At 48.9% G+C, this 27,929-nt stretch overlaps 4 protein-coding genes across 6 annotated transcripts; 3 read left to right on the plus strand and 1 right to left on the minus strand.

Annotated features, from left to right (window-relative positions):
* Positions 1–410: 410 nt before the first annotated feature.
* Positions 411–4,706, plus strand: LOC136944136 (uncharacterized). The gene is made up of 3 exons (XM_067237766.1): positions 411–1,227; positions 1,365–2,341; positions 2,542–4,706. Exons 1-3 carry the CDS (start codon positions 807–809, stop codon positions 3,805–3,807), a joined length of 2,664 nt encoding a protein of 887 aa, XP_067093867.1. The 5' UTR covers positions 411–806; the 3' UTR covers positions 3,808–4,706.
* A 375-nt stretch (positions 4,707–5,081) lies between these two features.
* Positions 5,082–7,452, plus strand: si:ch211-79k12.2 (uncharacterized protein LOC568844 homolog). The gene is made up of 3 exons (XM_067238125.1): positions 5,082–5,195; positions 5,445–5,733; positions 5,819–7,452. The coding sequence occupies exons 1-3, from the start codon at positions 5,157–5,159 to the stop codon at positions 7,450–7,452; spliced, it is 1,962 nt and encodes a 653-aa protein (XP_067094226.1). The 5' UTR covers positions 5,082–5,156.
* Positions 7,453–8,452: 1,000 nt separating this feature from the next.
* si:dkey-34d22.1 (discoidin, CUB and LCCL domain-containing protein 1) lies at positions 8,453–20,969 on the minus strand. 3 transcript variants are annotated; one of them, XM_067238677.1, is made up of 15 exons: positions 20,844–20,969; positions 17,274–17,495; positions 15,808–15,945; positions 13,975–14,026; positions 13,821–13,893; positions 13,271–13,404; positions 12,611–12,648; positions 12,267–12,461; positions 12,031–12,143; positions 11,716–11,890; positions 11,429–11,509; positions 10,965–11,058; positions 10,736–10,776; positions 10,527–10,634; positions 8,453–9,299 (listed from the first exon to the last, which is right to left on the minus strand). In XM_067238677.1, exons 1-15 carry the CDS (start codon positions 20,938–20,940, stop codon positions 8,863–8,865), a joined length of 1,998 nt encoding a protein of 665 aa, XP_067094778.1. In that variant the 5' UTR covers positions 20,941–20,969; the 3' UTR covers positions 8,453–8,862. The 3 variants fall into 3 exon arrangements, with proteins under 3 accessions (XP_067094778.1, XP_067094777.1, XP_067094776.1); XM_067238676.1 differs by having other exon boundaries at positions 10,736–10,773; positions 11,423–11,509; XM_067238675.1 differs by having other exon boundaries at positions 11,423–11,509.
* A 2,270-nt stretch (positions 20,970–23,239) lies between these two features.
* Positions 23,240–27,929, plus strand: LOC136944765 (glucocorticoid modulatory element-binding protein 1-like). The gene is made up of 9 exons (XM_067238659.1): positions 23,240–23,367; positions 23,678–23,736; positions 23,999–24,120; positions 24,278–24,381; positions 25,084–25,238; positions 26,014–26,151; positions 26,445–26,582; positions 26,876–27,016; positions 27,289–27,929. Exons 1-9 carry the CDS (start codon positions 23,240–23,242, stop codon positions 27,915–27,917), a joined length of 1,614 nt encoding a protein of 537 aa, XP_067094760.1. The 3' UTR covers positions 27,918–27,929.

A 27,929-nucleotide genomic window follows, 5' to 3' on the forward strand; every position in this document is an offset into this window, starting at 1 on the left:
AACTATTGGGGGTCATACTAGGCTTAAAGTAAACTGCCATTTCTAAAACTGTAATGTTATTTTGTTGACAGTTTTATCCTGTTTAATCGGAATTTTCCAAATGTTTTGCACTCAATGTGCTGCAATGTGCAGTCGATATTACCTGATCATTGAGTCTAGTGTCGCAGCCTCAAACCCTGTGTTCGCAACACGGCAAGCTCAACCAAATTTTAGGTCGCGAGAATGTTGATGATTTCAACAGATCTAATGTGCAGTACCACTCCAGATCGCTCTCGGTGCTCTAGCGTTTGCACTGCTGCTGCACCGATGGCTTTTGTTGCCTTTTTACCGCGGAAGTTCGATCCAGAGGTATCCAGTGGCAATGGAGAACAACGACAGTGTTACCGAACAAGCGCTTGATTTTTTATTGTTGCCTGGTTGGAACACAAAGTTTTATTCAGATAACCATCAAACGAGAAACATGATATGTTCAATTGGCTGTGAATCGACAGTGTAAATATCGTAATACTATACAATGTAGGCTAGCCATCATCGTTTATCGGACGCGTGCACTTCTGATTTTCCATGTGTGCCCACCAAATGCAAGCTTGGTGGCTATATATTAGCTGGGCGTTTGGAAAAGTACCGTATTTTCTGCATGAGAGGTGAGAAATGGCTGATTGTATCTAATTAACACGGTTCGTTTAACAGCTAGCTAGCCATTGATTTAAGCCCACAGACTAACCTACAGACATTTTTATGCCACGCTGGTCTTTATGGACCCCTCCCTAGTCAGCTAACGTAAGCACTGTATTGCCGCAGCCACAATGTCTTTAGAGTATACCATCGATATCCAGCTTACAGAGCTAGGATTCCCTGACATATTTGAAGCGGAAGAGACACCTGTCAAAGAAACACACGATGCTACATCGTCGATTAATGCCTCTACCTCACCGGAGCCTCCAGTAGAAAACCTTCCAACACCCAGTCCATCTCCTCCTCGTACACCTGAGGCGAGTCAAACGATCAGCGAAGAAGAATCAGAGAAAGACGATGGGGGAGAGGGAGATGACGGACAGGGAATAGTCAGAGGAGTTCAACATATAGAGACGGGTACATGTAATGCTGTAAATGGACAAGAAGAGGAAAGTGGTCTGGAAACGGAGGACACTGACGACAGTGGGGTCTCCGAAAGGGAACAGGAGGATGAAGATGATGATGATGAGGAGGACGATGGGCTTCCCTCAGGTAGGCTCATGGCATATACATTTTCCGTTGCATGTCCTCGCTCACATTTAAACGTGCAAATTTGATGCTTAAACAACAGCTACCCATTGGGCCCGTTTATTTATTAGCCATTTTAACCATCCCCATGTTCATTCCAGTGACAGAGTCAGGTGGTTCTTCTGAGCACCGCTGTGGAGTCTGTGACCAGGTCCTGTCCTCGGAATTCCAGCTCCGGGAACACATGAACCTGCACACTGGAGAGCGCCCGTATTGCTGTGCCGAATGTGGCAAGCGCTTCTGCCAACTGGTAAACTACCGCTCTCACCTGCGAACCCATGCCCAGCCCAAACCCCTGGCCGCCGACTGTTGCCGCATCTGCCGCAAGACCTTCGAATCGGTAAAGGCCCTTAAGCAGCACCTGAGCACCTCCCATTTTGAACCCGAGTTCTACGAGTGCGACGTGTGCAAGCGCATCTTCACCAACAGGTCCGGGTGCGAGGACCACATCAAATGGCACAAGGCGGTGATGGGCAGCCACGTGTGTCCGACCTGCGGACGCCACTTCCACCTCGGCCGCTCGCTCAAGCGGCACATGCAGAGGAAGTGTCGCAAGTGGAGCTACGTCTGCTGCGACTGCCCCTTGGTGTTCAAGAGCAAGAACGCCCTCCTGAAGCACAGCTTCACCCACCTGGGCCTACTGCCGTACACCTGCGTCCAGTGTCGCCGGCACTTCCGCCTGGCGCGGCACTACAACCAGCACAAGTGCGAGCCCGACCGCATCCAGTGCGTGGCCTGTCTGGGAGTGTTCACCAGCCAGGACGACTTCCAAAGGCACAAGAAGGACACCGGCTGCTGGGGCCACCAGGGCTCCAAGGGGAGCGAGATCCGCTGTATGGAGTGCGGCGAGGGCTTCGCCAGCATGGAGGAGCTGAAGAATCACGCGGGGGCTCATCAGAGGGTGCTGACCTGCTTCGTTTGTGGCAAGGGCTTCCGATCATCCCTGCTTTTGATGTCACACATGGGCGGTCACGCGAGCCAGAGGCCGTACCTGTGCCAGAAGTGTGGCGTGGGATTTCCCCACCAACAAGACTACGACTGCCACCTCAAGAACTGCGGAAGCATAGTCCTTCCAACGGTGAGTTTCTCAATAGGGATGTTTTTCAAAAATAACGGTCATAAGTACAGGTCTTCTGTTGCTAAGTGTTGTCCTCGTTAGGGGGAATATACACAGTCGATTTTGTGTATCTAGGGCAGTTGTTGATTGATTATTCTTGTGGAGAGGGACAGTTGCGGGGGGGGAATCGTTCTGAGTATTCATTTTCTCCCCGTTTGTAGATGGCTCCAAAGAAACCTCAGACGACAACCCAAGCTGCTGCTACTGTGTCCCCTCCCCAGCATGCCCTAAAGATTGCCATCCCTGTCCACAAACCTGGCCCGCAGGTTCCCATCCCTGTGTACAAACGTGCCCCAACTGCAGTTCATAAGCCTGTGCAGAACGTTCCTGTCCCAAGTGCATCTGCCTCAATGATCCCTATGCCGGTTTATAAACCTGCATCACCGGCCCCCGTTCATGTTTATAAGCCAATCAAAGCAATGCCAACCGTCGTGGGAACCCCAATCACCCTCCCTGCAGGAGTCTTAAACAGTGTCCCTGCCCCGGGGCAGGAAGGGGATGGGTTGTGGAAGCTCTCCCTGGATAAGAATCCTCCTCCTGGGGTGAAGCTAGTGGTGTTTGTCCCCACCAACAGCCGTCTGGCCTCCGGGCTGTCTGGCTCATCCACCGGTCCCGAGACCCCGGCCTCTTCGGGCGGTCTGCCCAAGCCTCCTGTTATGGTACTCCCACCTGCTCCTAGAACTGGGCTGGGGGTGGAGCACACCTTCAACCCTGTGCTGAGTCCATCACCCGGTGTATATCAGCACCCGGACGTCCCTCTCGATTTGGTCAAAAAGCCTGGGGGGAACAAACAGGAGCCCAGTGATATTCTACCTCTCGATCTGTCCATGTCCTCCTCACCCAAGGCAACACTCCCCGGGCCTCCACCTTTCACCTTCCTCCCTTCCATTAAGAGTGAAAGCAGAGACCTGGGGTCTTCAGTGGAGCCCACTGGTTCTGCTCTGGACCTGGTGCTGGTAAAGAAGGAGCCTCAGTGTCCAAGGCCCAGCGGTGGGGAGCAGAACCCCGACACGAGGGCCTCGAACGAGGGCACGGAGGAGCTGTTGCAGAAGGGGACATGCGATACGGAAGCACGGAACGGGAGGAGCCCAGTCTGTCCTCTGGCCGCGGTGAAAACGGTGGACCCAAAGTTCGAAAAAGATGGGCATCCGACAGGTGAAGAGGGAGGGGCTGGGAGGGCAATGGGGCAGACGGGGGACTCTTCTCCGTGTAAGGGTGAGCTTCGGCCTTTCGAGCGGGCGGTACAGAGCAACTTGCAGCGAGTGGGAGGATCTTCGCCCGCGACACAGCCCACAGTCTCTCCCTCCCCCTCCCCTCCCCTCTCACTCGGCCGCACAGGACAGCACGTCCCCTTCACATCGCGCTCTACTCTCTCGCCGCCAACGAAAAGAATCAAGTTGGAGGAAAGTCCAGAGCAATCTTCATAAATCTCTTCATGTTTGTCGAAGAAAAGTAAAAGACTGTTTTAGCTGCTGAGGGAGACAGAATCACCCTAGACACTCCTGCGAAAGAAAACACTATGTACTGTGTATAGCGCTATTGTAGTTGACACACAATATGCAAGTAAAAGCTTTGACCCAAGGGTTTATAGAGATGTTTTTCTTACTAGGCGTATTATTGAAAACTCCATTAGTGTACCTCCTTTTATCTTGCATAATATTCGGACTTTGTTATTGAGTCTATATTTACAGTGTTAAATCAGTGTGCCTCGCTTTGGGAGTTGACACCATCTAACTGGTTGTCGCAAGGGGAATTGTGGAGGAGATGCTGCAGCTAATATGGGACGCGTGTGCTGCCAACAGTGTCCTGCACTCCATGTCGCAACCCTGCATTCCAAAACATTCGTATTTCAATGCAACTTGACTATCACACTGTAGCTGAGATCTTACATGACGGCAATAACGACCAGCACATTGAACAACACGTTGTTCCATACAGTGTGCTTGTCCTACTGTTTACATTGTCTTGTGTGATCAGATAGATTTGTTTTTAATGTATGTTTCTTGTTTAGCCTATCCTCTTTGAAAACAATTGTTCTGTTTAATTCCATTCCGTAAACTGCTGTACAGGACATTTGATCTCTTTTTGTTTAGAAAGTGTCACGGTTTGGAGGATTCAGTGTAGGCTGTAAGTTTGGGTGTTATTCAAGACTGTTAGTTTTCAAAAATATTGTGCTCTTGTCATGAATGTCCATTTACATTTGAGGGTTTTTTGCACTGTGTGTATGTTTGTATGTGTTCTGACTTGATGATAAAGATGACATGTTACGATGAAGGTGAGTCAGTGATGAATGTACTGTAACTTTAATAAAATATAGTTGAAAACAGCTGGTTCATTTATTTACTGTTACCGTTACACAAAGCTAAGGTCAATACCAGTGATGGGGACTTGATACTTACCAAACTAGTAGTCGTTCATAATGACAGTTGTAAATTTTTATAGCATACACACTATCTAAACTCCGTTTACAATTTGTACATATCGTAAATGTACATGTAGATTCTTCCACATCGTACGAATACAAAATTACGAATGCTGTCACATGGTTAAGTAGCCCCGGAAATGATTCGCAAGCCCAGCCTTTGACGTTGTCGTTTTATAATAAGCAAAAGTGGGTGCGGGACAATCGTAAACATAATCGTAATGCATGTATTTTGCGGTTTTTAGACGTCTTATACACATGTTGCTCTGAAAAAGACGATATAATCTGGATGCTCCATTTATATTTAGAAACGTTCGTGAGATCGCTTTACTGTAGGCTACATACCACATTCTTATGAAGCCTACTATGGACAAAGACAAGTTCGCTGTAAACGTAAGTATACGCCCGAAACCGTATATATTGATTTAAAATATTGTTATATTTTTAAAAACAAAGTGCATACAAGAAAAAAATGATAAAGTGTATTATTAAAGGCTGTAACTGGGAGAAGGTTTCAGGCTATTGCCAGCCAAGTGCAGACAGCTTGTGCGTAAGGGGTACTTGCATAGTTAACACCGTTACACACATCTGTCAGATACCTTATATTCTGTAATACATCATTGCTATGTCACCTTCTTCTAGCCAGCTCCCTGCACCTCCTGGTTGGAGATGCAACAGTTCATTGGCGACCTGATTTTGTCAGGTAGCGGATCCAGCCAATCAATGAAGGACTTGAGCCAACAGGAGTTTCTTCGTGTTGCCTGGGAGACGACAGGGAGCGAGGCCCCGAGGCAGAGAGACACACCTCCAGCAGCTGCACATCTACCACAACCCAGGAAAGTCCAGGATAAACCAGCTAGCTTCAGTCGCCATCTCCAGCCCGAGTCTGGAGAAACAGCTGGAGAGGCCAGAGACAGTATAGGAACACGGGGTGAGTCATTATGTCATCAGGGAATCTCAGGTTTGATGCTGGTGCTTTACAACATCTCTAATTCCTGTTGTTCTCCATCTCGCAGTCCAACATCATGCCTGTACCTGCCCTGGCTGCCCCTACTCCTCTCCCCCTTCCTGCCTTCCCTCCACCCATCCCTCGAAACCCAGAGACACCCTGTCCACCCGGCCACAGTCTGACTCAACGTGCCGCCCCAAGGACCTCAGCTGTGCTCCTCCTCCGGTGAGGCGGGCCCAGCGGGAGTCAGGAGAGGAGGAGGCCGGTGAGCCCAACAGCACCACCTCCTCCCGGGCCGATCCCAACCATCTCCCGAGGCAGGAGGCCGGAGCTCAGAGCGACAGCGACAGCCCCGACACCCCCGCAGCCAAGGGCTCGACGGGCCCCGTGTGCCGCCTGCCCACCTACCCCTGCCTCTGCTGTCACCATGGCTTCCAGACCTGCGCCCAGCTGCTCCAACACCAGGGGGCGGACTCTGCCTTCTCGCAATCCCACGCCCATCACCATTTCCACCACCATCACTGCCCCTTCACCTCCTGCCTGCCTTGCCCCTCCCTGGCCCGCCCACACTCCCCCTCTGACCAGGCCCCGGCCCCCTTCCCCTGCCTGTCCTGCCAGCGCTCCTTCCCCACTTGTGCCCAGCTGCTCCGTCACCAGCACTGCCACACGCAGCAGCAGCAGGAAGACGACGGCGGGGCCTCCTCCGGCCCGTCGCTGCATCCCTGCATGCATTGCGCCGCCTCCTTCCCCAGGCCCTCTCAGCTCCTGCAGCACCAGCGCTCCCAGCACGCCCACAAGCCGGCCGGCTTCCTCTGCACCGAGTGCGGCAGGGCCTTCAACTCTCACAGCAACCTCCGCATCCACCTCAACGTGCACACCGGCGCTCGGCCCTACTCCTGCCCCGACTGCGGCAAGAGCTTCAGCCAATCGGGGGCTCTGAAGATCCACAGACGGATCCACACCGGGGAGAGGCCTTACACCTGCGCATACTGTGGCAGGGGGTTCCCCCACCTGGCAGGGGTCCGCGCCCACCAGAGGACCCACACAGGGGAGAAGCCGTACCGCTGCACCCAGTGTGGGAAGTGTTTCACCCAGTCTGGGGCTCTGAAGATCCACACCAGGATCCACACAGGGGAGCGGCCGTTCGTCTGCAGCCTCTGTGGGAAGGGCTTCTCCAACCGCTCTGGGATCCGCTTCCACCACCGCACCGTCCACGGCCTGGTCCCTGAGCCGGGGGCCGGGAGGGGACCCGGGGGTCCCAACAGCGGCTCCCCCAGACTGGGCACTTTACCGGCGGTCTCCGGGCGTCCGAGCGCCAGCCTGGCCGTCACTTTTGGGCTGAACACGTGCACGGGCTCCAGTACGGACACAAACCCCCGAGTTCTCCCCGCCCCAAGGCTGGATCCTCCTGGGTCTGGTCTTTCCTCCAACTCCGCTTCCAAACCTCCGCCCCACCAGCCCCTGCCCCACTCCGCCTATGTGAGGAGCCTGTCCAGGAGGGCGGAGCTGTACGGTGGGAAGGAGGCGTCTGGGAGGGCGCTGATGTACGCGTGTGAGGACTGCGGCCTACGCTTTGCAGACGCCCCATCCAGGAACCGCCACCAGAGCCAGGAGCATTACTCGACCGAGGAGGGAGGAGGGGGAGGAGGAGGAGGAGGAGGGGGCGCGAGGGAGCATGAGGAAGATGCTCGGAGGGAGTGAGGGTATGAAAGGTGGAGGGAGTGAGGGTATGAAAGGTGGAGGGAGTGAGGGTATGAAAGGTGGAGGAGAGCATTGTAAAAACTGTTTCTGGACAATAAACAGTTTTTTCAAATCCTGACTGGATGCTCACAGGCTTACTTTCAGTGGAAAGCTGTTTAGTAGATTTATTATGAAGTACCGTCATGTTATTACAGCTTGTTGTGCCTTTATTTCTTGGGGGAACAGTATTAATGTAATGTAGAGGCCTGTTTTCTACAGTTTTTCTGTATCTATATTGTACCACATATCGCTGTAGTGCAGAACAAAGAGAAGCAATTCCGGTTTGTGTTAAAGGTCCCATGACATGAAAATGTCACTTTAGGAGGTTATTTAACATTAACATGAGTTCCCCTAGCCTGCCTTTGGTCCCCCAGTGGCTAGAAATTTTGATAAGTATAAACCAAGCCCTGGGTATTCTTCTCCGCCTTTGAGAAAATGAAAGCTCAAACGCTCCGATTTGAAAATTTTCCTCTTATGTCATCATAAGAGGAAAGGTTACCTCCTCTTTCTCTGCTTTGCCCGCCCAGAAAATTTTGCCCGCCAATGAGAAAATGAGCTATGACCGTGCTAGCGCGATATTGTTTTTTCCTCGAGAGACATCATGCCTTGCAAACGACCGAAGCATGGCAGTTAGCCCGCCTCTCTCCTCCTCATAGCATTTAAAGCTACAGACACAGAAATGGCACGTCCTAAGGAAAGCTCATTGTGGGACTGCTCGTAGTGGCTGTAATTCTGCACCAAGGCTGAATTTCGGGAAAGAGACTTCAGATACAGTATTAGGGGACCAATAAGGCCTATATAAAAGCATGCAAAAACAGCATGTCATGGGACCTTTAAGAAACCTAGATTTTTCTATAGCTCTTATATGCCATCTAGTGGGCAAATGTTATCACAGCGATTACATTTTTATTGTTTGCATCAAGCACAATTCTTAAGTTTAAGAAAGACCTGTAATTGAAACTGAAGATAGAAAACATAAAAAGTATTTATTTATTTCATTTTGATATTGTTTCTCTTAGGTCCATCCAACATTTCAGTACATATCTAAAAAGTTCTCTGACATACATTTTGTGATTTAATAATAAACTATTGTCAGTGAGACAATAAGAAGTTGTCCCTGTCTTTTCATTCAATATGTTGTGCTATAGCACCTGAAAGTTTATGTTTACAGCCATGTTGGCTCCTATACTATAATAATCCTACTGCATGGTGGCCCAATGATCATCCTCTTTCACAGCAGTGCGAAGAACTCAGAAGGATTCTGGAACCTGGCTGGCCGGGGCCTGCTGACGGCTGACCTATAAGAGCCCTGTCTGGCAGCCAATCAGAAGGCAGTCTTGAGTGAGTCTGTTTTCCACCAGGCGGCTGTGGTCAAAACGGCTCCTCGTACGTGTGCTGCAGCGAGGGGTCAGAGAGCTGGGGCTCAGCATAGAGCACACTGTCCTGACAGGGCCCCCCGGCGTGGAGGGAGGGGGTGCAGTAACCGTTGGGCAGCTGTCTGTGAGAGGGACAGTCATACACAGCTTGGCTAGCCCGAGACGAGCCACTAGAGGGAGCCCTCACATGAAACCTGTGAGGGGTGTTGTGTACGACCCCCTGTGGGGTTGCCAGGTTTGGCTCTGGGGGCTGATCTCCGAACGGAGTGGCGTACTCTGGCTCTGGGGGGAGGGGTTCCGTGTACTCGGGCAGCTTGCCAGGGGTGTCGTAGTGGTTGAAGGTGAAGGGCGTGGTGTAGCCCTCCTCGATGCTGGGCCGAAACGTGGAGCCGAGCATCTGTCCCCCAGCCGTCAAATCAGGCTCGGCATAGTCTGAGGAGCGCACACACAACAACAAAGATACATTAAGGTATTTTTCTATGTATAGAAACAAATGTGTGTGTGTGTTGGGGGGGCATTTTTCTGAGGAAATGTCGGGGAGAAAAATAGGGGATGACATGCAGCAAAGGGCCCTGGTCGGAGTCAAACTCTTGCCGCTGCGGTAAAGAACTTAGCCTTCATGGTACACGCACTTATACCATGTGCAGCCACCAGGAACTCTACACGTGTCTTTCTTAAAGTGAAAATACCACCACGCTTGAATCACACAATATCAACTACTCTACAGTCCATGATTCTAATGATGTGAAAATCGTATAGCCAAAAAAAACAGGGAGAAGACCCACAGTACATTCTGTGAGAAACCCCTTCACCAATGTGTGGGGTGGGGGAAAAATCCATTCAAATTCAAGTGTTCCTTTCAATCTTTTTTGGGATGAATCTTGGAACAGTCCTCCCTTCCACCCAGCAGGGCCTCCAATCAGGGCACTGTTAAACTGACTGGACACCAACAAAGCCCTCTCTAGTGACTGGTTTGGAGGGTGAGCAGAGCGAGGCCTCAGCCTCTAGGCCACACCCAATACAGCTGGGCCTCAATGCCTACCCCTTAACCCGCAGGGAGCCTTCGGAGCGGGAGCTATTTTAATTAGGCCGGCTTTAGAGAGAGCTGGGATTGTCTTAGCCACTGACCCTCTGTCCTGGTTATCACTGAACCTCTCAGTGGAGGGCCTCCTCGTCTGGGTGGGGGGGAAGGGAAGGGGGGTCGGCAACGAGGGGGGGGGGGGGGGGGGGAGTGCCCTTTATCAGGCTCCAATTAAAGGGTCTCTTTCAGAGCGGTTCTGCGGACCAAAGAAAGGAATGTTTATACTGCAACTGGGCGACGGGCTAAGCCCAGGGTAAGAATGGACGACCCGGGGAGAGAGCTGTTTGCCTGTCAACCGTGGTTGGGGCTCCTAAAACTGGCCAGCCAAGCCGGAGGATGTGAGGGAGAGAGGGATGGAGGAACACAGGCGAGTTTTGGAGTATGGAGAAGTAGCTGCCCTTCTCCACGGCCCGGGGACTGCAAATAAGCAATTGACTGCCAGCCAGACTGCAATTGCATGTCTGGCAAACAGCTAAAAGGAAACTCGTGAAGACAAGTTGATGAAAAGCTGGGGTTGCGTGGGGTCTGTCTATGAGAGGCGGCTCGGTGGAGAAGGTGGCGTCTGTGTGTGGTCCTACCATTGAGAGGGGGGTTCGGGAGAGCGTCATGGACGTTTCGCTCCAGAGGGTAAGAGATAAGCTCTGACTCCGGGCTGGGCAGACTCTTTCCCTGGAAAGTCGGGCAGCCTACAGTACACACACACACACACACACAGTTAAGTGACTGACAAAACAGCAACAGGAAAGCAAACAGCAAAGGAAAGCTTTAAAAATACCCCCCAAATGACCTTTGGCTAGAGAGTACTTCTTCATATGTGCTGCTTTTCTTCTGAAAATAGAAAATAAACAAACATATATATACAGATCTATTCTCCCCAAATGACATTAGGATACCATAACTACTATCTATAACTGTAGCATATAATCAGCTCCAGGTCAGACTGTATTTACAGTATGTGTGTGGACCAGAGCAGGCTGATGAAGAGGGCAGTGTTGCAGAGAGGCACTGGACTGTACCTTCTCTTCCACCAGACTCCTGCCAACAGACAGCTCACACACAGGATCAACCCCAGGACCACACCCACCGCCACGATCACTGGCTGACTGGAACCTGCAGGGGCACGAGGGCCAATCAGAATGCTAGTCTGGTGTTGGTGTCAAAACACCAAACAACAGTTATAAATATTTAATTATATCTGGTGTATTAACCAACAACTAAGCTACAACAATAGCTTCATATGCTACAGCATTGCTAGATGAGTATTAAAAGTGCCCCAAATCGGTTGGCCTTCTTCTGACATTCTCAAAGCGGAACATAACACAATGCAGCACAGTACAAGGAATTTTACCATGCAGTGAATATCGAACCTTTCTTTAGAGATACTGTCCAGTCATCCTGAGACCAAGTGCTCTTTAGCACATGAGCTCTGTATGACGAAACTATACGCTGTCCATCAGAGTACAGACACACATACTTTTACCCTTCACGATGACCGGCCCGTCAGTTGGAGCTGGTTGGGGGAGCGACGTGGTCCCTACAGCCACCTTCAAGGTCGGGGATGCTGGAGAGGGAGCAGAGGACACCTCTCAATGTCATCCTTTACGGCCCTCCGACGCACAAACACAGTGAGCTAAAGGCTCGACAACATTTCACGGTAAGGTTTGTGCTTCTTGCTAGTCCGTGGCTAGTCCGTTAGCCTTGCCAGGCTAACGGACTAGCCACGCTACGCCAGGTCATGGGCCGAGGCTCACTGGGCCTGAGGCTTACCCCCAGCGGAGCGATGCCTGGGAGACAGGCGGGAGACAGGGCAGCCCAGGACCTGGATGTGGGTCGAGGCCCGCCCATGCCAGCTGCTGGGTTGCAGCCGAAGATACCGGGCCACCACTGGAGGAAACAGGCTGTTGAGCACGCTCAGATGACCGTCGGCGTGGGCCTCGAACACCTGTCGAGCCAAGAGGCCACGTTAAACGTTAACAGAATACAGACGGGGTCATCTCTAGGGTGAGTGGAAATCACATCCCTGTTCTACTGCCACCTACAGGCTTGGTCTAGTAAATAGGCTGCAACGTGCAAAACGTGCACCTTTTTCTCTCTGCTTTGCGCGGCTTTGTAAACCTTCCAGGTCTTTCTGTCTTTGCTGAAATGGAGAGTGTAGGATTCTATGTAGGAGTCTGGCAAACCGCTGGTTATTATTCCTGAGGAGAGATAATACTGTCAACATACTGTAAAATGCTTTCTCATGCCGTTTGGTAAGTGTGAAAAAAGCTGTCTCTTTTACCGTCCAAAACAGAAAAGGTTATCAGATACTGCTGACTGACCTGTGACGGTGCTTTTCTCAGCCAGCTCCAGCTCCAGCCAGGGCTCTGGGTCATTGCTGTCTGCTGCCCAGGGTAGGAACCGACCTGCAGAATCCATGTTTCTGGGGGACCAGATAACTCGTTGACCCAAACCATCCACTGTCTCCCAGAACGAAGACGCATTGAAATCAGACACAGTCAGATCACTGTTACACTCTGTTGGAATAAAAAGGAAGCATGGGTCACTTGTTAAGGTATGTGCAACAAAGTAAACAATTGAAATTAAAGATTCTTTTAGATTAGATCGATTTTTGTGAGTAAAAATGATTCTTAATAACACATCAAAGTAATTATTCAGTGTTTACCTTGGCTGAAGAGCAGTTTCTTCTCAGACAATGACCCCCTGTGGAAACAACCGGGTTTGTGATCAAACATCTCCACAGTGTGTAAGCAGTCTGTAAGCAGTCTGTAAGCAGACTCCACAGTGTGTAAGCAGTCTGTAAGCAGACTCCACAGTGTGTAAGAAGTCTGTAAGCAGTCTGTAAGCAGACTCCACAGTGTGTAAGAAGTCTGTAAGCAGTCTGTAAGCAGACTCTGAAGTCTGTAAGCAGTCTGTAAGCAGACTCCACAGTCTGTAAGAAGTCTGTAAGCAGACTCCAGTCTGTAAGCAGTCTGTAAGCAGACTCCACAGTCTGTAAGCAGTCTGTAAGCAGACTCCACAGTCTGTAAGCAGTCTGTAAGCAGACTCCACAGTGTGTAAGAAGTCTGTAAGCAGTCTGTAAGCAGACTCCACAGTGTGTAAGAAGTCTGTAAGCAGTCTGTAAGCAGACTCCACAGTGTGTAAGAAGTCTGTAAGCAGACTCCACAGTGTGTAAGCAGTCTGTAAGCAGACTCCCTGCCTCCACAAGGCAGACAGATACTTAGACAATACCCCCAGTCTTCTAGGTGCCCTGTGTTACCCCAGCACAAAAAATGATATTCCTACATCTACCAGGTCCTCGGTCAATGGTACCAGATCAACGTACATCTTGGAAAGGATTCCGTTGGCGAAGGTGGAGTCGTACAGAGTGAGGCTCCTCTCGCGGCTCACAGACACCTGGCCTCCGAGGCTGTCGGACATCACGCCGGCGTGGACCGCGGCCTTGCACAGCACCGAGGTCTGGATCCGCAGGGGAGAGCGTGAGGGAGAGAACACACACAGTGCGACCGCAAGTCTGTCCGACCCATCTCTCTCTTTCCCTTCTGTAGCCTCTTAACCCCTCCCTCCCTCCTCCTCTCCCGTTCCATCCGGAATCCCTCCTCTCCCACCCTCCATTCCCCACTCACACACAGTTCAACCTATATCACAATGACGTTACAATTGTCAATATTTCTAGTATAGATTAAGGGGCAGAAGTTGATGGAGTGTGTGTGTGTGTGTATGGTGGGGGGAGTGTTCGGAATCAGATGGAACCCGTATGCGCTCCCAAACATCTCCTGTTGGAACTATTCCCAGAAGCCTTTGCAGGCCGGTCTGCTCATCACGTCAGCACGGGGTCCGAAACGACCTCGGCTGAACCCATCCGGTGAACTCACGTCTCTGTAGCCCTGTCGAGAATGACCATGGATGTCTCCCGTGACGTCTCCACACCCGGCGGGACAGTACACGCTGAAGAACAGGAGACGTCGCGTCAGAGGCCGCGAGCGCTTCACAAAGAGAGGACTGGAGTTCCCGAAGAGGTTCACTTACCTGAACCGCGGAGAGACGAAATGCGATCCTCGCTTCACACACGAAATTAGATCTGGGATTGAAATCAGACAGCGCAAGGGTTTGAGAGTAAAACACATACACACACGAACACACACACACAGTCCTCTGGTCGGAGAAATGGTGTCCCACTGCGTAGATGTGACTGAGGCTTTAGTTGTTGTGCCTTTCCCTGTCCACAGAGTAGAGAGGAGGCCCCTCGTGTGATCACATGGAACAGAGAGCAGTTTGTGCGTCTGACTGTGAACTCGGCCCTGGCTCGGGATGTAATGCAGCAGGGCTTCATAAACAACCCAGTAAACAACAACCCGGAAACTGTAATACATACAGGAACTGTCTGAAATGTTCTAAAAGTGTTCCACACTTCAGCTGACCCCCACAGTTTGGAAACCACAGAGCTCATTTCTGTGTGTGCAGCCGTTTGAAAACAAAAATGAACCCTCACACCGATAACCCGGGGGTTATATCAAACTTGAAAATAAGCAAGCCCCAGGCAACTAAAGGCGGGGACAAAAAACCAAAGCTTTGTCAGCATCTCCAAACGGTAACGCGAATGTTTGCTTAGATCTCGTACCAAAAACCGTACACAGTGCACCGCAATGCTACGCTACAGCGCTAAGCCCCCTGTGGATGTGTGGATTTACTGTGCGCCATGAGACACCCCCGGATATGTGCTGAAGGTTTGAGAGAGTGGCCTGTCGGTTTCACGCTGCTGTGCTCTGGAGCCTTAGCTGAAGTGAAGGGAGACAGAGGGAGTGCATAGCTCTCCACCCACTCAGAGATGCAGTGAGGGGCCCCAGGCCTCCCTGCATTCAGCCTGGGAGACGAAGTCTGCTCTCCTGGTTGCTGAGCAAACACTCGGGAGGGGAGATAGGGACGGGAGCTGCATTCCAATCAGCACGGACACACACACACGTGAACACACACACGTGAACACACACACACACAAACACACACACGTGAACACACACACACACACACGTGAACACACACACGTGAACACACACACGTGAACACACACACACACACAAACACACACACACGTGAACACACACACACACATGAACACACACACGTGAACACACACACACACACACACATGTGAACACACACACACACAAGTGTGAGCACACACAGGAGCGCGAATTCACACGTACACGCCCACACACACACAAACACACAAGCACTTGAGTGTACAACCACAAGAACACAGCAACACATGGAAACCAAATAGAATTAACATGTGTGTAAACATGTGGAGGGATAACAGTACTAAGCACAACACTGGAGGCAGCATGATAGAGTCCACCTCTGAGCTTAACGCAGCAGACTGTGAAATAACACCATGTTCACTGTCACTGCGACACCTCCATAATGCTTGTTTATGACTGTATTTGCTGAGCAGAACTCTAAGGATTACACTGTAATGCCACTAACATGACAATGAGCCTACAAACAGTCATTAGGACCCCATAGAGTGTTCATCGTAAAACACTGTTTACAACCAGGAGTTACGAGAACCACTGGCACTCAATGCCACCACAGAACGAAACCAGCAAGATCATTTGCACACTTTATAAATGTTATATATAATGTAATATATCATGTTATAAATGTTATATATTTAAATACTGTATATATACAAAAGGTATCATCATTCATCTCGAGATACTTCTTGAGAGACTTCTTAAAGAGACTACTTGAGAGATTAAAGGAAGTGAATCGATCATGTAACCCTTGATTCAGTGGAAGGACACATTTGGAGCCGATGATGATTGGTTGCTGCTGAAGTGTTGTTGGTGAGCAGGAGGGTACCTGGGTGCTGATCAGTGGTGTAGGACAGCAGGAATCCTCTGCCTGAGCGATGAGGCCCAGAGTTGAAGACTATCGTCACCTCATTACTGGTCACACTCACGTTCTTCTCGGTGCCTCCCAGTTTACCACACAGGGGCCCTGGCAATGACATTCACACACGCACACACACACACACACACACACACACACACACACACACACACACACACACACACACGCACGCACACACACACACACATACAGTACCAGTCAAAAGTTTGGACACATTATCCCATTCCAAACCTTTGACTGGTACTTTAGGTGACCGAACACATACACACATATGTAAATATATACATATATATATCAGTTCACACACACACATAGACACGCATGCACATACTGTACACACTCTCACAAAAACATGCGAATATTCTCACACACACACACACACACACTCATAAGCCTAAACAGGCTTGTTCTGCGCACACAAACACCTAAACTTGTCTCTGCAGGACAGAATCAAGTGACAGACTTAGAGAGAGAATCTTGGCAAACACGTAAAACACAAACCACATCCCTCCCCCCTTAAAAAAACAGCTCACAGGCCTTAAGGGGGTTTTACTGAACATGCTCGATTACTGTAGTTTCATGTCATGTTTCTGGTGGCGCTCTGATTAAGAAAGAAACCCCACAACAGCCCAGGTAGAGCCCAGAGGAATGCAGTAGGCAGACTGCAGGCGCTTGCTTGTACGGACACATGAACTCCACAGCATCATGAGGTAGGATGTGTGGAATCTGATAATAAAACGGTATAATAAGCGGGGTAACGGAATCGTCCCAGGCTCTACAACCGTCATCCAATACCTCAGACAGCCGTCACACCCCCGTGCCCGTAATGTGTGACTGGATACGCCGGCCTGGCACAGATGCATGCGGTGTGAGTTCACGTGCGGATTTGTGCTACTCCTGCAGAGGAACGAACGATGTTAGCTTTTCGCTACCGGCAAAGTAGCTAGCAAGCGAGAGACGAGTTGAAGTGGTGCGCCTCGAGCCAGGGGAAAGTGTGCAGCAACTGTTCGGTGGTTGAATTTGGTTTGAATGGAGTGATTATCACAGTAGCATAGCCACAAGGGGGACCCCAGGTCCCCCTCATGTGTCCCCCTCATACACGCCCCCCTCATGCACATGTCCGGCCACCCCAGATTTCTGATTTCTTACAATAAAAACTTAATGAATTAATGAATATACAATTATTATAATTATATATATATATATTTTTTTGTATTCCACTCGTTTTAAGATGGGACCCCCAAAATTAAATTCTGGCTACGCCCTTGGATTATTGAATACCTCTACTCTACAGATAACCTCTACCATCCAACCATTGAGACAACTTATGATGCATTCAATGTAGTCACAGATACAAATCCCTTTCAAAGGTAGAAGCAGCTCATTCAGCCAGGTCCCACCCCCCCTCCCCTTACCTATGCTTTGCGTCCCGTCACCGGCAGTGATGGTGAGAGACCCGTTCCTGCAGCCCGGGCTCTGCTCCACGTCAAAGTCCCCAAACAGGAAGCGCAGTGTGTGCCCCTGTGGGGCCCGGAGCCTCCATCTGCACCAGGTGTCCACAGGGTAGGTGCCCGGGTAGTGCTGGGAGGCTAGGGTGCCACTCTCTGTGCCCAGAACCGTGTGCCCACAACCATTACCTGCACCAGGGGAAACAGCTAGGGTGAATGAACACTGAGATATGGGTATTTAACACTGCAATGATATTTGGTTGTTTACGTTTTATTCCTTTGGCCGCTTGCTTTGTCTAAAGCGATGTACAAATAGCATGCAGGGATGTGAGTTATCACATTTGAGTCTGAGTTGAATTAAAAACTCACACCAGATATTGTATATAGAGTTATTTGCAATTACATGTTGTATATGGTGTCTAAATTGTACCTCAGTGTTACTGAAGTATGCAACAAAGTCGTTTTAGTATGATTGGAAGCTTGAAGAAGTTGTGCAGTGAATGTTTTGCTTTGATAGAATATAAAGGCTTAGTTATGTCAAGTTTACATACACACAAAAAGGCAGTCACTCACACACACACACACACACACACATACAGACACACACACACACACACACACATACAGACAGATGTCTGTTGCCAACAAATCCTGGCGCAGGGTAAGCTGTGTCTGGTGTGTAGGTGTGAGAAGAGAATGACTCCCTGACTGGTCATGGATTCTCGGGAGCTTGTTAGCAGCCAAGTTCGCCAGCGCACGTCAGAGTGAGGGTACTACTGATCATGTTCATTAGACAAGGAGGAGAGTATTTACGCGGATGTTAATAACAGGGCTCTTGCCCGGGAAAGCTGAGTCATCTGAGAAGAGCGCGCTCAGTGGAGCAAGAGGTGTTTACAGTCCTGAGATCACAACCGCGAGCTGACCCAAAACAACTGAGCTTCGGTACAACTAACCCAAGGTACTCCTGAGAACTAAGCCTTACCATCTACGTACAGAACTACGATACCTGACTGAAGTGCACTTCTTACTGAAGAATAGGGTAAACAGACTTTTGAAAGGGTCTCTCAAAGGCTGACACAATAACTCAAAGTTGACACCATTGGTACAGAAGCTCAACATCCTTCTAAACTATTTTGCCGTTTTAATTGGGTGACTGTTTCAAGTAACATGTTGCGTAGCATATCTAAATGCATCCTCTGTCTGCCTGCGGTTGTCATCATGACTAACACTCAAAGTGGAATGGAAAAACAAATATTTGAAAGTCGGTGGATTGCCGTTGTTGTATATATGATGATTCAGGGCGCTGTGGGGGTGTTGGGTCGACAGCCTGCCCCGAAGTCGATGACCCTTACCATTCCAGTTAGAAAAAGGTTCCTACAACTGTGTTTCCATATAAGGTGACAAATCACCGGGCGACGTTCCCGTCCTCTTCGACATTTCATTAGAAAGCGTCTCCTGTCCTGCTCCTATCGCCTCCTCCGGGCCTCTCTCTCTGACCCCCTCCCAGCCCCGACCCCACCATTGCCGGCCTGCCCCCTCTGCCCCTCACCCTCTTGTCCCCCAGGATTCCCTGGAAATGCCAGAGCGACGCGCCGTAGCCGCGGGCAACAGAGCGTGGATCTGTGTCACCATCCGGTCGGAGGCCACAAGAGCAGCATTCCTGGTATTGTGGGGGTGGTTTGGAGGTTGGCAGTGTTCCTCCTGGTCTAGCCTGGCCAGGCCTGGAATCAGCAACCCCACCATCACCCCACAGACACTGACCTGGTCTGTCTGACAGCCAGCCTGTGGCCCAGTCCTCTCATCCAGGGACTCTCTCTGAGCCTGGCCCCTTAGCGGGGGCCCTGTGTGAGCTTTGTTCCATGATGAAGACACCCTGCCACTCCAGAGATTAAACCGCAACTCTACACTTCCTGATCTGTCTGGAAGGCTTAAATGTCAGAGGAAAAGAAACCAGCCGCTGAAAACAAACAGCATTTTCTTCCAGCCAGTAAAGGTTTTTCTAGGGAGAAAAGGGGTGCTAAGCCTAGGCTTCTCCATGGATTCGTCCGGAAAGAAACTGTAACAAAACTGTATTGAGGCCCCCGTCTTCTTGGCAGGTCTTTACAGGCCTGGCCTAGCAAACAGGATGCTCAGCAGTGTGACCTGTCACTGCCTAACTCCGCCGTGTCAATCACAGCAAGGCAACACTTCCGTGCTGGGACCAGGAGATGTGTTTTTATCCTCCTGTAGTCTCTCCAGCCGTTGCTTCATCGCCACAGGGATGTTAGTCATGTTCCTCTTTAAAGACACTCAACGAGGCATTGAGTTTAATGTGTTCTGTGGGAAACTGTCTGTAGTGTTTGTGAATGTGGTCACAGTGATTCATATTGACCCCTTGTCCTTGCCTCGTCTGAATTGTGAAACGTTGTGTCAACAACAGCATGCAGACTGTCGCTGTGGTCTTCCTTCCTGGAAGGGTGGGTGTATGGCTCGACTCTCATCTGTAGGTCAACACAGATGATAGACTGGTATCCTCTGTGGAAAGCTACCATGACATCACGGTTGACTTTTGAACTCAGTTTGAATCTGGACTGTGTGCTACCGGTGCCTCAGACTTCAGCAACATTTTTCTGTGACATTTTTCTCCACCTAACCAAGTATGGTTAATTAACCCTAGATTTGGAGGATGGTTAGATGGTCTAGATTAGAGATGTCAAAGCAATATTAAGGCTTTAAGTGCTTGAACTGTATACAATTAGAATTTTCCTCCCAGTCTGTCTTCATTCAGAAATGTTATTTTCACATTGTTAAGTCTCTATGTAGACACTGTAGTCTACAATATGTTTGGTGTTGAACCACAGGTTAAAAAAAGTATTGTTAGTTCAAATCTTTAAGAAAAATGTATATTGACTGCAAATGTAGGCTACTGCGGGTCCACAGTCTATCGTTATTCAAAACAATCTGGAATCAACAGAAATATGTTCACACACACCTTTCAGTCTGGTACATGTGCATTAAATTGCCCTTATTCATGCCAGGCTCATTAAAGTACAGTATATATAACCTACATTTCCACGCATTTTTACATAATAAAATGTATATCATGCTATTGATATGATATTGACATTCATTCACTTATTTAACTGTTATAAGTCCATCTAAAGGCAATTCAGTATGCATAAGCCACTTCATCTCAGTATCCGATTGCACAATGTTGACCATTCCCGCTGCTCATTATTCTTTTTTTAATATATATTTTATTTTATATTAAAATTGTTGTATTCTTAGATTGTTTAGTTCTTAGAAATAGTTAAACTTTTGTACTTTTACTTAATTTAAGATCTGTATATGTTTAGTGTTTTGCACCTCCCTGCCACAATAAATTCCGTGTTTGTATAACATACATGGCGAATAAACCGAATTCTGATTCTGATTCTGATAACAAAGCTCTTGCAATTGATTCGAAACATATTGTTTCCACTGCGTTATACTGAGCATGTTTTTTGATCTCTTTATCCACAAATTTAAGGACATAATTAAGTTAGATGCAAATCTTACCCTCTTGACCGTTGACTGTTCTTATAGTAATACAGATCCACAAACTGCCTAAAACAAACTTCACAGCATCCCTGATATATTGGGACTGAGCGAACATGATCTCGTAGCGCTCCACAAGGAAGGTAAGGTGCAACTTCTGAGCTGGGAAGCCCGATTTTTTCAGTTTAGAGTTACTTAGCTTAAGCTACAGCGTTACTTAGATTTGGGTACTTGCGATTGGCCACATTCCAATGAAGTTATCGCTCATTGGTCCACCCATATGTCATTTAACTCAATTTCAAGAATTCCTTTCCCATATTAGGGTCGGTTGTACTCGGGTTGTGTTTACGTTTATATCTTTGACAGCAGATCTAAGACCAGTCGGTATCGATTTTCAAGATCGACTGAGGACCGAGAACACTGGTCCTAGACCTGTTGTTGGTGATTCTCTTAACAATCGAAAAAAATAATAATACGTGCCTACATTTTGGGACTCAGACTAAATGCTTAGACATGATTCGTCAGAGTAGTTTAACTTGACTGTCCTCCGTTTCTTTGCGCCTCATTTGTCTTTTCACTAATAGGCAACCCTGCCCTATAATAACTTTAGAAGACCGCCACCTCCTGGTAAAAATGTGTGCAACATAGTAATAACCAAGCGTTGAATGCGTGGTTCTTTAATCTGTTTAATAACGACTGGTCACATATGTTTGCATGTATAACCAAATAAAATCATATTGTGGTAAATACTAAAACACACAAGTAACCCTCAACGTCATGCACCCCATTAAAAGAACGGGGTCTATTCTCCATGTATTGATTTTAGACCATTGAAATGTTCTTGAGGCCGAGCATTTTTTCTATATCTGTTGTAGAATGTACTGCACTGGCGCTCAAACAAGCCGTGCGCTCTCACATAAGAGCAGTTTGACCGATTTACACATCGCGTGCGAACAAACCGCTTCTCGTGACAGCGGGACAGATGCTTCTCAGGCAAATGCTGCCTTCATTGCAGGAAGTGTAACGAAGCAGTACGGCGCATGCTCTGGAAGCTCTCCACAAGCGAAGGATGCGTTATTCTCTCCAGTAAAACCGTAAGTAAAACGCCGAATAATTAGTTTAAATGGTGAAATTTTGTTTTAAGTTGATGTCAAGCTGAAGTGTGGAGATTTGTTGATGTTTTCTGTCGCTTCCCCTGGCATGGGTGGCGTGCGCCGTCGCGCTGTTATGTTGGTGGTGGTGTGCGTGCGCTCGCACCAACAGACGTCAGTATAAGTGAGAAAAGGAGAGAGAGAGAGAGAGGCACGCAAATGCCTGGAGTTAGTGCTGTGTAGGGCTTCTTGCTTGGCTCAAATGAACCAGATCATCCATTCTCAAGCTTAACGATTCATTATCTCAAGTATTTACATAGTCTACGTGTCACTATTTTACTTTGTAACTTCATTAGATATAGGTTAAATTAAATTAGGTTCTGTTCTGGATAATGAACATGCATATTGTATAAGAGTCGATGTAACTGAATCTGTTTAATCAGATATATAACTGGTTGCATGCTTTGGAGTTGTTGTCCCTGTAACCCACCTTTCTCCTCAGTCATCCCCTTTCACCTGTTACAACAGCTAGATACAAATCCATCTCGAAGGATTGACCTTTGAATAGGACTTCTGGATGGACGACGTTATGTTTCGCCCTGTGCTACTCTGAAAACAGCCATGTGTGAATGATAATAGGAGAATGGCTGATACAGTATGATTACAGTGTGCACTTACTGTTCTTGTGTTCTTGTACAATACAGTAGCCTATCGTACAATGCAACCCTTACCCCAACTCTTATGGAGTTACTCTGATAGGCTTGATCTTAATATCTACCCTTTATTATATTAAGATACGGGCTGCATCTCTGGAGAAGGGGGATAAAGCATGGTTGATTCAAGTTTGAATTGCAAAGTTACAAGGCCTGACTGTTGATTTGTGTTTAATGCATGACGGTTAAGCCTCTATGCAACAGCGCGGGCAAAACAATGCGTACAATGCAATTTTATCAATTTGGACAAACCTTGTTCTGCAAGACCGTCAATTATTACAGTTGCTGAACCTAGAATTACTGGTGTGGCTACTGATAATTCATTACTGGTTGTCAAGTCTGTTGCTTATGTAAATTATATCCCTTCAGCTCATTTGGAATGTGTGTATGATTGGATGCTCTTTTGGATTATTGAAAGAAACACATTGTTAATGGTCATAACAACGCGTGTTCAACAAGGAGGATGGATTTATCATCCGTCCCTGTGCATGTTATGACTATGAGGGCTAGCTGACATTGACCCGTGTAAGCTGTGATGCACATCAGTGTGCGTGAGCTGGGCGCCGACGGTAACGTGCGTGCCGCTTTCCCTCCGGGCGTCCAGGGAGCAGCGATGGCGGGTACTGAGGTCACGGTGACCCCGGGGGGTGTGGTGAGGGTGAAGGAAGAGGAGGAGGAGGGGGAGGCCAGTGACAGTCACAGGAGGAGGGTCATCCTGCACCTGCAGCCCATCCTACAGGGGTAAGAGGTTCACAGACTGGGTCCTGGGTATGGGGAGGGGGGAGGGGGGGAGGGGGGGAGGGGGGGAGGGGGGGGGGCTTCTAACCTGAAAACGTAAACATCTGAGTTTTCTTTAGATAGGAAACTCTTTGTGTCTGTCATAATTTAAAAGTATCTGTTTTGAAACAGTTTACCAAGAAGCAAAGTAGATATTAAGATATGAAGCAAGGAGAAACTAGAACAGTGTTGTATTTAATTGAAAGTGTTTAGTTTGGAGCATATTCCACAGGAGAAATGTTATGTAAAAGGCAGACATTATCGCCCCCTGCAGGGAAAAAGAAGACAATGCTGAAACACGCACTACTGTTTTGGCGATAGAGACTCACCATGGTAAGACTTCACTGGCCTCTCAGAAAATTACCTACATTTATGAAACCTTTTGTGTTTTTTTGTCTTGTAATATAGGATGTTTACTGTGTGTGCTAACATGACATTTTATTCATCGAGCAGAGAGCTTTTATCTGAAGCATGTACAAGTAGCGCACATAGAATGGACAGCAGAAGATCAAGGATCAGAAGCGCAGGGTTCTAACAGTGTTCCAGTGGTCAGAGTCAAGGAACGGTCCGTATTTACCATCCTCTCACCCATCAGAGGAGAATGGCACCGATGGAGAGGAGGTGGAGTACGGATATCCCATCACCTGCGGAGACAGCAGGGCCGTCCTCCTGTTCAAGAAGTTTGTTTGCCCCGGGATCAACGTCAGATGTGTGAAGGTAGTTCCAGTAAATGAACAATGGAAGTGCACAAGCAGCGTCACTGTGTTGCAGCAGAGTCGCCACGTTGGAGCCTGTCCAACCCCCTCAAGATTTTGGGATGGATTACATCAAAACAATTCAGGAATCCTCAATCTCGTTCTGTTCCCTTCCCCAGTTCAACGACCAGCTGATCAGCCCCAAGCAGTTTGTTCACCTGGCAGGGAAAGCCACGCTGAAGGACTGGAAGCGAGCCATCCGTCTTGGAGGGGTGATGCTCAGGTAGGCCCCGTTCTGGAGCATTCCCTGGGCACCCTTCTACCGTCTGTAAGACTTTGGGTTTTACCAGCGGACCGTCGCATGAGGAAGTGGTAACGATGTACACAAAGAAACGTTTAACGGCCACGTCAAAAAATCAATACATCTGACGCTAGGAGACAAATAAATTGGAAAATCACTAGTATGTACTTTGGGCTTTGATTGCTGTGCCTGCTGCACTGCTGCAGGGTCACTGTGTCAGTGGGGTACGGTTTTCCAGTGCAGTTTGAAAGCAGTCTTTCAAGGGTTGTCAGCGTGCTTGCGGTGGTGGAATCTCATAGCACCCTGTCAGGCTGCTGAGTGTCACGTCGCTCACCCTGAGCTACGAGTTTCCACTTGTCTGCTTTCCCCCCGCCAGTTCCTCTCTGTTTGTCTGTAGGCTATGTCATATCAGTGGCCTTTCGAAAACAGTTTGCTGATCTAAAAGGCTCTCTGACTGAAGGGGAATTCTTGCTATGCACATTATGCTACCAGAATGGCAGCAGCCTACTGTGTTTTGAATCTATTTACATTTATTCATTTAGCAGATGCTTTTATCTCAAACGGCAAACACACAGCGCACACAGTAGCTAAGTGCACCGCTCTAACAGTTCTGCTGTGGTCAGTCTAGGCACGTATCACTCCTTTTATGCGTCTCCTTCTCCACGGCTACTGCGTACCCCACAGGAAAATGATGGACTCCGGTCAGATAGACTTCTACCAGCATGAGACCGTTTGCACCAACACCTGTCGCAGCACCAAGTTCGACCTGCTGGTCAACAACGCACGAATCCCCCCTGGGTCAGCCCTGCAGATCGCCACGTCGCCCTCCCCTCTGCCCGGTGAGCCTCACCCCCTGACCCCTCCCCTCTGCCCGGTGAGCCTCACCCCCTGACCCCTCCCCTCTGCCCGGTGAGCCTCACCCCCTGACCCTGACCCCCTTAGGAGTCAGGGGACATACCAGCATACTTACTTATTAGTTACTTATTGTGCAGAGTGGGAATGCTGGCCTGGGACCAGTTGTGTATTTTGAATGAGATTAAGAGTGGCTTAGAACTGATCCCAGATCTGTAGGCCTGCTCTTGGATACTTAATAACTAAGTCTTGTTTAAGTAGACCTACTTAAGTATTCTCTACTTGCTAAGGCTGTTACTTGCATCAAGCTGATGGGATAGCTTCTGGAGAAATGGCAGGACAGAGATGACCTCTAGTAATAAAATAGTATATCCATGGTAGAAATAGGATTTTGGACATTTTGGAAATCTGGAAACTTAAAGTAATAGACCAATTGTCCTTTTCTGAACAGAGCTGATTTTGATGTGGCAGCTATTTCTTCACAGTTCAATAAGTGCACAGAGAATATGTGAAATATAGAGATAAGAAAAACGACTGTATAAAGAGACCTTGGTACTGCTCTTATAGAAGCTGGAAATCAGACACAATCCCGATTATGGGAAATAGTCTCCCAAGAACTTTTTATGCTGAGTCACAGTTGTAGATAAAGCCAGAATATATTATGACCGGATTATTATGACCTGAATTGAATCCGTGAAATGAGGGATCGGATGAGATATGGAGTGTGTTTGGTTATGACTTTGCTGCATCCTGTTGGCCCAGGAGATCGACAGGCCTTGGAGGTGGAGGAGAGCCCGGAGGAAAAGCCATGTACTGTAAACTGGAGCTCTAGACGAGCCCCGCCCAACAACCCAACAACAGCCAACGGCCATTTCAAGAGAAGGCGAGTCGAATTCGCTGGTGAGTGCTGTTTTTCTCCCCCCCATCTGTGTTTGTCTCGATCATTGTGTAAGGTCCTCATTGTCACCTCCCTACTAAAAGACACTCAGCGGGCGTTCCGGTAGCTTACTGGGCAAATAATGCCAAACCAGGGGCCTGGGTTCAAATCCAACTGAGGCCATTTCCTGCATGTCTTCCCCCCTGTCTCTCTTCCTGCTTTCCTGTCTCTTTTTAACTGATTATACCAACATATAGCTGCAAAAGGCCCAGAACGTATCCATTTTAACCACAATATCACTTTTGGCCTTCTCTAGACGAAACCCTGGGGTTTTGGAGGGGCGTGGCAGATATAGGCCTGATGGGGGATGTTCTGTCCAGCATTCGCACAGAGCTGTTGGCCATGCTCAGAGGAGTGGAGGTCCGCAGCGACGAGGCCAGCCTGCTGGAGGCTGGTGAGCCCTCCCCACTGCCATGATGGGGGAAACCATGAGAAACATCACTGAGAGGGGAAATAGACAGCTGTTATATGTGGACCGGATGTGTTCGGTTCTCATCCTTGAATACATTTCCGCATTGATGACCTTCAGAACTCGATTAGAGATCATCTATTTCAGGGAAACACATTCCATGCATGTTGGCATACAAATGAATGTAGTCAGTAAATTGAAATGTTTGTTATGTTTAGCAGTTTCTTGGCTGTTTTTGTTTTCACCCACTCACTGTACTTCCTGTTTTGGTTTTTCAGATGGCCAGGTGCTGAACTCTCTGTGTGAGATGTTTGGTCTGCTGGACTCAGTTAGGAAAGCCCTTGATCAGCGCCGCAGCCGGACAGATGAGAATCAGCAGCTGGCTCACAACCCACTATACGGTGAGAGGACAGGAACAGGTAGGCAGTAGACATAAAAGAACATACCAGAACCAGGAATGTGTATTGCCAAGTCCAGCTGACATAGACATCACGTAGACACAAGTAGACATTCTCAGCACTGGCTTCACTACCACATCAGTCTGGCTTACTGTGTTTACTTTTGTTAGCCTCTTACTTTGATTGTGATAGTCCAAGGGTATAATGTTGGGGCGCTGTAGTTAGGTCTACAAACCCATTTAAGTCATGGTTAAATCCCTGACCCTGCTGCATCTTCTCTATCTTACCCCCAGGGCTGGAAAACAGGTTTGAGGACCAGAGAAGACAGAGTCAGGATGGACTTCATCCACCCCACGCAGGTAGCTCCTTCAGGCCTGCATCCTCCAAGCGCCCACGTCTACACCGAACCTCATCATCCACCACCCAGACCCAGACCGTCCTATCCCCCATCACCACTTCCCCGATGGGCCAGATTGTCTCCGTCGCTGGCCTACCGGTAGCCACCCTCGCCCAGCTCCCCACTGGCTCTCAGCACTTTACCCACCACGCCATCTCCCTAGCCAGCCAGCGAGGCAGGGAGGGGACCTTCCATGCAGGCCTCAGAGGGACTCTGCTCAGCCCAGCCACAGAGTCAGGCGTGGGGGTCCTCAGCCAGCCGGAGAGCAAGGAGAAGGAGCAGCACAGGGGGATGAAGAAGGACAGGTCCCGGATAAAGGCTGACAGCGCCCGGGTAACTGTTGTGGCGCGGAAGGAGGACTCCCACCTCAGGAGAGAGGAACAGAGGGGGGCCGAGGACAGAGGGGCCGAGGACAGAGGGGCCGAGGACAGAGGGGCCGAGGACAAGATGTTGAGAGAAGAGTCGTGTGATGTGGAGGTCGTGCTCGTTGAGGAAGAGCCAACAAAAGAACGTGACGTCAAGTGAGAGGACCGAATC

Source organism: Osmerus mordax, chromosome 6, assembly GCF_038355195.1.
Source record: "Osmerus mordax isolate fOsmMor3 chromosome 6, fOsmMor3.pri, whole genome shotgun sequence".
NCBI classification, from domain to species: Eukaryota; Metazoa; Chordata; class Actinopteri; order Osmeriformes; family Osmeridae; genus Osmerus; species Osmerus mordax.

What these genes read in the sequence shown, in the direction of transcription:
- LOC136944136 (XM_067237766.1), top strand. Translation starts at nt 807, where the DNA reads ATGTCTTTAGAGTATACCATCGATATCCAGCTTACAGAGCTAGGATTC. An exon ending in GGACGATGGGCTTCCCTCAG is followed by an intron (nt 1,228 to 1,364) that starts GTAGGCTCATGG and finishes TGTTCATTCCAG; the next exon opens with TGACAGAGTCAGGTGGTTCT. An exon ending in GAAGCATAGTCCTTCCAACG is followed by an intron (nt 2,342 to 2,541) that starts GTGAGTTTCTCA and finishes CCCCGTTTGTAG; the next exon opens with ATGGCTCCAAAGAAACCTCA.
- si:ch211-79k12.2 (XM_067238125.1), top strand. Translation starts at nt 5,157, where the DNA reads ATGAAGCCTACTATGGACAAAGACAAGTTCGCTGTAAAC. An exon ending in AAGACAAGTTCGCTGTAAAC is followed by an intron (nt 5,196 to 5,444) that starts GTAAGTATACGC and finishes ACCTTCTTCTAG; the next exon opens with CCAGCTCCCTGCACCTCCTG. An exon ending in AGACAGTATAGGAACACGGG is followed by an intron (nt 5,734 to 5,818) that starts GTGAGTCATTAT and finishes TCCATCTCGCAG; the next exon opens with TCCAACATCATGCCTGTACC.
- si:dkey-34d22.1 (XM_067238675.1), bottom strand. Translation starts at nt 20,940, where the DNA reads ATGTTCGCTCAGTCCCAATATATCAGGGATGCTGTGAAGTTTGTTTTA. An exon ending in GGAGTCTGGTGGAAGAGAAG is followed by an intron (nt 10,777 to 10,964) that starts GTACAGTCCAGT and finishes TTCTATTTTCAG; the next exon opens with AAGAAAAGCAGCACATATGA. An exon ending in GAAGTACTCTCTAGCCAAAG is followed by an intron (nt 10,635 to 10,735) that starts GTCATTTGGGGG and finishes TGTGTACTGTAG; the next exon opens with GCTGCCCGACTTTCCAGGGA.
- LOC136944765 (XM_067238659.1), top strand. Translation starts at nt 23,240, where the DNA reads ATGGCGGGTACTGAGGTCACGGTGACCCCGGGGGGTGTGGTGAGGGTG. An exon ending in CTGCAGCCCATCCTACAGGG is followed by an intron (nt 23,368 to 23,677) that starts GTAAGAGGTTCA and finishes CGCCCCCTGCAG; the next exon opens with GGAAAAAGAAGACAATGCTG. An exon ending in GGCGATAGAGACTCACCATG is followed by an intron (nt 23,737 to 23,998) that starts GTAAGACTTCAC and finishes CTCACCCATCAG; the next exon opens with AGGAGAATGGCACCGATGGA.